This window comes from Rhinoderma darwinii, chromosome 1 (assembly GCF_050947455.1).
Source record: "Rhinoderma darwinii isolate aRhiDar2 chromosome 1, aRhiDar2.hap1, whole genome shotgun sequence".
Taxonomy (NCBI): Eukaryota; Metazoa; Chordata; class Amphibia; order Anura; family Rhinodermatidae; genus Rhinoderma; species Rhinoderma darwinii.
Genome location: NC_134687.1, coordinates 409,276,074 through 409,285,406, shown reverse-complemented (window position 1 = coordinate 409,285,406; position 9,333 = coordinate 409,276,074). Strand labels below are relative to the sequence as shown.

General features: G+C 42.9%; 1 gene segment (V, D, J or C); it reads left to right on the top strand.

The window, feature by feature from the left end:
* The first annotated feature begins 347 nt into the window (after positions 1–347).
* LOC142759098 (immunoglobulin heavy variable 4-59-like) lies at positions 348–7,692 on the top strand. The segment is given in 3 exon segments: positions 348–393; positions 509–824; positions 7,587–7,692. Coding segments are annotated over 3 exon segments (468 nt in total).
* The last annotated feature ends 1,641 nt before the right edge of the window (positions 7,693–9,333 follow it).

Here is a 9,333-nt window from a genome sequence, read left to right as displayed (position 1 = left end):
GGACATTAACTCTATATTTTGCGCTGTCATCTGCTACCGAAGCGGAATCAACGTCAGAGCACCGATAAAATACAAACACGCTTCTAGGACTGTGTGCATGGCGATAAGTGATAAATGTCCTTAGTGGGAAAGCCCCTTTAACTCTATGACTATGCAGGGGATTTGGAACTCTACATCAGAAAAGTGGGTCTCTAAGAGTTATAAAGATATTTTTCATTGGTTTAATTTGTTAGCATTGTGAATATGTAAATATATTCAAATTTACTCAGAATTTAAACAGAACAGAGAACAGACTCCAGGAAATATCCACTGAGCCGCTTCAGTTTCACTTACTACTCAGACCAGACATGAAGAATTTCCTATGGTTCCTCTGTGTTGTATTATGCCTACAATGTGAGTTTAGACTTATATAAAATATCAATTATTATATAAATAATGATTTTTAGAATTAGATTTATGAAATGTAATATGTGTTTTATATATTGTTGTGTATTTATTTTGTCTGTAGGTGTCACTTCACAAATCTCTATGGCGGAGTCTGGTCCTGGGACGGTGAAACCAACAGAGACTCTGGACCTGACCTGTAAAGTGACCGGGGCCTCCCTCACTGACAGCACTAACATGTATGGTGTGAACTGGGTCAGACAGCCTGAAGGGAAAGGCCTGGACTGGTTGGGAAGGATAATCTATCAAGATGGCAAAGCTTATGCTCCGTCTGTCCAGGGACGTATAACTCTATCAAGAGACACAAGTAAGGGAGAAGTTTATCTTAAACTCACTGGAGTGAAACCTGAAGAATCTGGAAAATATTATTGTGCTAGATGGTACACACAGTGTAACAGATGAACTGAGGACATGTACATAAACTAAAAATGTACAGAAGGGGATACAAAGATGAACAAAATTCAACAAAAAATAGATAAATACGAAGCCCTGTTAACAGCCTCTGTTAGCAGTTGTGTCACATCCGTTATAAAAGGACGCCATGACGCAGATAAGAATCTTTAGAAACGTTATTTACTAACAGTGGCTAATTCACATTTATTGCCAATGCATGAAGTCCATAAATAAAATATATTTGGGTATTTTAACATGTGACAGATATGTCTGCACATGTTCCGTGGATCTGAACGGAGTGGTTTCTGCAGCATGTGCAGGGGTGTTTACAGACTCCATTAAGATATGTGGAACTGTCGCAGGAATTTTTACAACACATTTGCCAAATCTGAACATAGCCTTGGTATGAAACTGAAGGTGTGTTCTCCACGTATGGACACCGACACACAAAATATCCATTAAGAAATAACCATCAGACACATTTTATATTGTTTGATGCAGTTTTTGTAGCTAAAACTAGGAATGGATTAAAAATGAGAAGTTTAAAGCATCCAGTTCTACTCCTTCCTAGTCAAGTGTGAACTGAACCATAGTCAAGTTGTTCTGTATTAACAGGACACTCCAGTGTAAAATGAGAAAACAGCTGTGTTTATATTTGACCCTTACCTACACATTGTAAATACTTTTTTTCCCCTGATTATATTACCACATATTTTCTATATTTAGCGGATAAAAGAAGCGTCCGGCCTGATCCTCGGGCGGATTCCACCCAAACCTCCTATTGAAGTGAATGCAAACCTCCTATTGAAGTGAATGGGAGTAGAAATCTTCCCGCTGACAGCAGGAATAATTCCACTGCGGATTTTGTTGTGGGACCCGCCAAGCAAAATCCACAGTGTGAACATAGCCTTAACCCCTTCAGGACTGAGCCTGTTTTGGCCTTCAGGACTGTGTCACTTTATGTGGTAATAACTCCGGAATGCTTTTGCCTATCCAAGTGATTCTGAGATAGTTTTCTCGTGACATATTGTACTTTATGTTAGGGAAAAAATTTGGTCGATAAATTCAATATTTATTTGTAAAAAACACCAAGATTTAGAGAAAATTAGCAAAAATTAGCATTTTTCTAAATTTTAATGTATCTACTTGTAAAAAAGATAGTAATACCACACAAAAATACCTACTAGTTTATATTTCCCATAGGTCTATTTTATGTTTGCATTATTTTTTGAACATTCTTTTATTTTTCTAGGACGTTACAAGGCTTAGAACTTTAGCAGCAATTTCTCATATTTTCAAGAAAATTTCAAAAGCTTATTTTTTCAGGGACCAGTTCAGTTCTGAAGTGGCTTTGGGGGCCCTATATATTAGAAAGTCCCCATAAATCACCCCATTTTGAAAACTGCACCCCTCAAAGTATTCAAAACAGCATTCAGAAAGTGTGTTAACCCTTTAGGCGTTTCACAGGAATTAATGCAAAGTAGAGGTGAAATTTACAAATTTCATTTTTTGTTTCGAAAATTCATTTGTAATAAATTTTTTCTGTACGACAGAAGGTTTTACCCAAGAAATGCAACTCAATATTTATTGCCCAGATTCTGCTGTTTTTAGAAATATCCCACATGTGGTCCTAGTGCGATAATGGACTGAAACACAGGCCTCAGAAGCAAAGGAGCACCTAGTGGATTTTGGGGCCTCCTTTTTTTAGAATATATTTTAGGCACCATGTCAGGTTTGAAGAAGTCTTGTGGTACCAAAACAGTAAAGACCCCCCAAAAGTGACCCCATTTTGGAAACTATACCCCTCAAGGATTTTATCTATGTGTATAGTTAACATTTTGAACCCAGAGTTTTTTTGCTAAATTTATTTGAATTAGTATGTGAAGATGAAAATCTACTTATTTTGTGAAAAAACTTAGAAATTTTTAATTTTTACAAGGAATAAAGTAGAAAAAACACCCCAACATATGTAAAGCAATTTCTTCCGATTATAGCAATACCCTATATGTGGTAATAAACTGCTGTTTGGAACCACAGCAGGGCTCAGAAGAGAAGGAGCACCATTTGGATTTTGGATTTCTGATTTTGCTGGAATAGTTTTCAGTGCCGTGTCGCGTTTGCAATGCACTGGAGGGTTTTAAACAGTGGAAACCCCCCAATAGTGACCCCATTTTGGAAACTACACCCCTCAAGGAATTTTTCTAGGTGTAAAGTTAGCATTTTGACCCCACAGTTGTTTTGCTGAATTCATTGGAATTAGTCTGTAAAGGTAAAAATCTACTTTTTTTCTGTAAGAACTTAGACATTTTTAATTTTTACAAGGATTAAAGGAGAAAAAGCACCCCAACATTTGTCAAACAATTTCTCCCACTTTGCTATTTGTCCTTGTGACAAAATTTATGTAGGTATGACGACCAGACAACTCCGTAGGAGAGTACGAGTACATGTATTGAGCATCCAAGCAGCTATGGGAATTGAAGACGTATCACAACTTAATACGATTCCTCGCCATTTTAGGTTATTTCACAACTGTGACGCATCACTCCTGAAAGTGAGAGCTATCGATCGTGTACTGATTGGTCCAAGGGGTGGAAATTGGAAGAAGTCCTTGGGACCAGTGGCGTAGCTATAGGGGTCGCAGCGGTCGCAACTGCGACCGGGCCCCGTAGCTAGGGGGGCCCGCAGGCCCCCCTCACCACACTAGCGCTGCAATGATTACTCTACATTGCTGGGTCCCTGCTGTGGTACAAAAGAGACCCAGTAATGTAGCTTAAAGCATTGGTGGCAGCTCAGCTGTCAGAGAGTCATTGCGTGGAGGGGGAACAAGAGGGTGGAAAATGAATGATAGATGAATCCACCCATCTTACGAGACCCAGGCCCGCCCACTGTACTGTCCACCCAATCAGCTCACTTCTTGCTGTTTCCCTCTTCCTCGTGACCTGTGCAGAGGGAAAGGAATGGCTACAGCAAGAAGATGGTGTGCGTGTCTGCTGCTCCCCTGCAGTACGAGCTGCTGACCCCACAGCAGATGTAAGTAGCAACTAGTAATCCAGCTCTTAACCCCTTCACTGTGTGTATGTATGTCTGTCATGCTGAGCAGTCACACCTCAGGGCTGACAGTTTAGCATAACAGACAAAGTATCTATCTATCTATCTATCTCATCTATCTATCTCATATCTACACTGGCGTAGCTATAGGGGTCGCAGCGGTCGCAATTGCGACCGGGGGCCCACAGCCCCCCGCACCATATCAATAAAAAGTTACTATAGTAACTCGGGCCGCGGGCCCCTGTTACTATAGTAACAGACTGACCTTACCTTCCTGGTTCCGGATCGCAGCGGAGGTCCTGACGTCACAGCGCTATGCGCCGCGCACAACATCGAGAGGACAGAACTTCCGCCGCGGCTGAAGAGGAAGGTAAGATTAGTTGCCCTGACTGGCGGGGTCTGACTCCCGGGACCCGCCAATCAGCTGTTTTGAAGGGGCCGCAGCACTCGTACGAGAGCTGCTCCCCTTCATTCCTGTCACTTCATTCCGTGTCGGCGATTCACAGTGTGAGCGAGTAGTGAAATGAAGGGGAAGCAGCTCTCGTACGAGTGCTGCGGCCTTTCAAAACAGCTGATTGGCGGGTCCCGGGAGTCGGACCCCGCCAGCCAGGGCAACTAATCTTACCTTCCTCTTCAGCCGCGGCGGAAGTTCTGTCCTCTCGATGTTGTGCACGGCGCATAGCGCTGTGACATCAGGACCTCCGCTGCGATCCGGAACCAGGAAGGTCCCGGGAGTTGGACCCAGACACATCAGCTATTGATGGCCTATCCTGAGGATAGGCCATCAATGTTTAGGGACTGCACAACCCCTTTAAGCCTACGATGTAGCAGGCTTAGAGGGCCCATGAGACAGGATCACAGATTGTGTGATCCTGTCTGCTGGGCCCTATATCTAAGACAATCACATGGTAGGCTTAGATACATGGCCCATGTGTGATCCTGTCTGTGGGACCCTGTATCTAAGCCTACCACACTGTCGGTTTAGATACAGGGCCCCAGCACACAGTAATCTTATACTGTATAAGATTACTGTCTGCTGGACCCTGTATCTAAGCCTACCTTGTGGTAGGCTTAGATACAGGGTCCCACAGACAGTATCACACATGGGCCCTGTATCTAAGCCTGTGTTACTAATAGTTTTTCTTGTGTGTTTTCTTACAGGTTCGGTCGTTGGTCTACGTCGGATTCCAGGACTACTTCGTTGACGGCTTTTTCTTTATTATCAATAAAATGGTTAATGAGGGTTGTGCGGGTTTTTTTTTTATTTCAATAAAATATTTTTTCTATGTGTTTGTGTTTTTTTTAAACTATATTACTACCGCCTTAGTAATGGCCGCCGGCTGATTCACGACGTCCATTGCTAAGGCGGGGCTTAGTGTTAGCCGGTGCAGAGGCTAACACTAACCCCCTTTATTACCCCGGTACCCACCGCCACCAGGGGTGCTGGGAAGAGCCGGGTACGATCCAGTACCTGAGCATCTGTAGTGATGGTCGGCCACTGGGGTGGCCGCAGGCTGGTAGTATCAGCAGGGGAAAGGCCAAAAACAGTGGCCCTTCCCACCCTGGTGATGCTAGGCTGCTGCTGCTTTATTGTATCTGGCTGGTTATGAAAAATGGGGGGGACCCCACGTCATTTAAAAAAAATAAAATAAAAAATAATTGGAAAGAACGATGTGGGCCCCCCCCCCCCCAATTTTCATAACCAGCCAGATACAACTCAGCAGCAGCAGGCAGCATTACCAGGGTAGTAGGTGCCACTGTTTTTGGCCTTCCCCAGCCTAATACTACCAGCCTGCGGCCACCCCGGTGCCTGCCCGTCACTACAGATGGTCGGGTACTGGTTCGTACCCGGCTCTTCCCAGCATCCCTGGTGGCGGTGGGTACCGGGGTAATAATGGGGGTTAGTTTTGGCCTTTGCATGGGCTAACATTAAGCCCCGCCTTAGTAATGGAGGTTGTCAATCAGCCAGCGGCCATTACTAAGGCGGTGATAATAAAGTTTAAAAAGTACAAGCACATAGAAAAAATATTTTATTGAAATAAAAAAACACAACCCTCATTAACCATTTTATTGAGAATAAAAAACGCCGTTATTGAAGTCCTCGTATCCGAAGTCCAACAACCGAACCTGTAAAAAAAACACAAACACACAAAAATAATCAGTAACACATAAAGAAGCAAAATTATTATTCTTACCTTTCCTGGGTCCAGCGCTGGAGACGCAATGACAGCGAGCTGGGCCCTGTATCTAATCCAATCATGTGTGATACTGTCTGCTGAGCTGTGTATCTAATCCAATCATGTGTGATACTGTCTGCTGGGCCCTATATCTAATCCAATCATGTGTGATACTGTCTGCTGGGCCCTATATCTAATCCTATCATGTGTGATACTGTCTGCTGAGTCCTGTATCTAATCCGATCATGTGTGATACTGTCTGCTGGGCCCTATATCGAATCCAATCATGTGTGATACTGTCTGCTGAGCCACTGTATCTAATCCTATCATGTGTGATACTGTCTGCTGAGCCACTGTATCTAATCCTATCATGTGTGATACTGTCTGCTGAGCTCTGTATCTAATCCTATCATGTGTGATACTGGCTGCTGAGCAGTGTATCTAATCCTATCATGTGTGATACTGACTGCTGAGTGATTGTATCTAATCCTATCATGTGTGATACTGTCTGCTGGGCCACTGTATCTAATCCTATCATGTGTGATACTGTCTGCTGGGCCACTGTATCTAATCCTATCATGTGTGATACTGTCTGCTGGGCCCTATCTCTAATCCTATCATGTGTGATACTGTCTGCTGAGCCACTGTATCTAATCCTATCATGTGTGATACTGTCTGCTGGGCCCTATATCTAATCCTATCATGTGTGATACTGTCTGCTGAGTCCTGTATCTAATCCGATCATGTGTGATACTGTCTGCTGGGCCCTATATCGAATCCAATCATGTGTGATACTGTCTACTGAGCCACTGTATCTAATCCTATCATGTGTGATACTGTCTGCTGAGCCACTGTATCTAATCCTATCATGTGTGATACTGTCTGCTGAGCTCTGTATCTAATCCTATCATGTGTGATACTGGCTGCTGAGCAGTGTATCTAATCCTATCATGTGTGATACTGTCTGCTGGGCCACTTTATCTAATCCTATCATGTGTGATACTGTCTGCTGGGCCCTATCTCTAATCCTATCATGTGTGATACTGCGAAGAAAAGGGGTGGTAGGATCCAGCGCTGAGTGGAGTAAAATGGAAGCAATTTCCAAGTTTAATGGTCAAAGTTCGGTAAAATCAATTGCTGTGAAGTCCTGGTGTGAAGAAAGCAAGAGGGGGATGTCCTCAGAGCCTACGCGTTTCGGACGGCTTCGGCGTCCTTAGACTTGGCTGTGATGTATTTTGAACTGAGCGCGCTGTCATTTTATATCCTGGATCCGGAAGGACAGCTGATTTTTTATTGCGTTCCAAGGTTGGTTGAACCTTTGGAACGCAAACCGGAAGTTATGGTTCTGTCCGTGCACTCATTTAGCCTTGGTGTCGGGTGAGTGTTGGTCTAGTTAGAGATAGAATCTGTCGTTATTAGTGTGTTTAGTCTTTAAGGATGGTTAGTCGTAAATGCAGAAGATTTTTTGTGGGATATTCTAATTTTTGTATGTGTCCTCAGTTTAATTGGCTGTTTGCGTTCCAGGTCTCGTATTGTGTGGGACGCACGTCAGCAGCCGGAGTGCCAAGATCCCACGTTTGATGTCACTAATGGATTCTGCCTGAGTTCTATGACTGGGGTGAGTGACTAGCGAAAGTAATAATATGTCCCTCATGTAAAATCTAAGATGAAAATCGAACGGGTAGACGTAGAAATACATGGATACTAAACCTAGACGAAATAATCAATAACCCGATGGGCATGCACATATATAGTGTATGTAGGATCCTAAGGATATATATGTATAGATACCCGTTAATTGCGGGGGATATGTAGCAAGTTTGACAAAAAAATATTGATGATGATAACACGCTCAATATAATGGCGAGGATGGAGGGTGAAGTGAGGAAAGTGGGGACAGGACAACAACTACAACAACAATAAAATGCAATAAAAGGGAACAAGGCTATGTGGGTTGGTGCATATTGTACATATCAAAAAGCACATGTTATGTATGTACAAAGGTTGGAGAAGCTGGACATAGGAACTGGTCAATGTATGGTGGCCATAAGGTCATGGAACGAGGGAGAAGGTATGGAAGACTATAATAGCGAGATGGTTATTGCATTAATATTGGAACATCAGTTCTTTTCTTAGGTTGAGATCATCTGGATGTCTTGTTTTTAATCTAAAAATCCAATATGCCTCCCTGAGGTGGGTTTTATGTTTTATGTCGCCTCCCCTTGTGGAGGGATGAATCTTTTCGATGGCGTAACACCGTAAGGTTTTTGTGGTTCGGTTGTGGTGAAGTATGAAATGTTTTGCAGCATTCGAAATGTTGAGAATATTAATGTTTCTTACGTAGCTGAGGTGTTCCAAAATTCTCGTCTTTAGTTTCCGATTAGTGCAACCTACGTACTTCAGTTGGCATTCGGTGCACTCTATTATGTAGATGACAGATTCAGAATTACAGTTGATGTAATTCTGAATAGTGAATGTGTCTGTTTGGGTAGAATCATTGAAGCTTTTGGTTGGATAAGCGTAAGAGCACACCTTGCAAGGGTGCTGGCCGCACTTGTAGAAACCTTTGGTCTCTAACCACGTTGTCTTTGTATTTTCATTAGATGTAAAAAATGACGGGGACAGGACGCTACCTAACGAGGGGGCTTTTCTTGCCACGATACGACATCCTCCGGCCAGGATAGAACGCATGCTGTCGTCTTCCTTGAGGATGGGTAAGTAGTTGGTGATTATATTTTTAATTTGCGCAAACTGGTTACTCTGTTGTAGGATCAATGTAGGCTGGTTACCGGCATGTGGGTTTGTAGGACTTGTTTCAGTATTTTGGTTACAATATTCAAGTAACTGTGGTCTCGATTTTTTGGTCATGATGTTACTTGCTCTACTGAGTGACCATTGAGGGTAGCCTCTTGCTTTGAGTCTGATCTTAATTTTTTCTTGTTCTATTTCGAACTGGCTTTGAGAGGTGCAATTGCGTTTGGCCCGGTGCATCTCTCCCACTGGTATGGCCTTGATGGTTTGTCTTGAATGGTTGCTTTTCGCATGGAGTATGCTATTTGTAGATGTGGGTTTTCGATGGGTTTGAGTAGATATGATGTGGCCTGCTTTGCCAAAAAGTTCCAAGTCTAAAAATACAATGTTGGTAGTATTGTAGTTGTATGTAAACTTGAGGTTGCATTGGTTGTGGTTTAAGGCTTCTACAAACATCGGGATGATGTTACTGTCCCCTTTCCAGATAAGCAAGATATCATCGATATATCTACCGTACCAT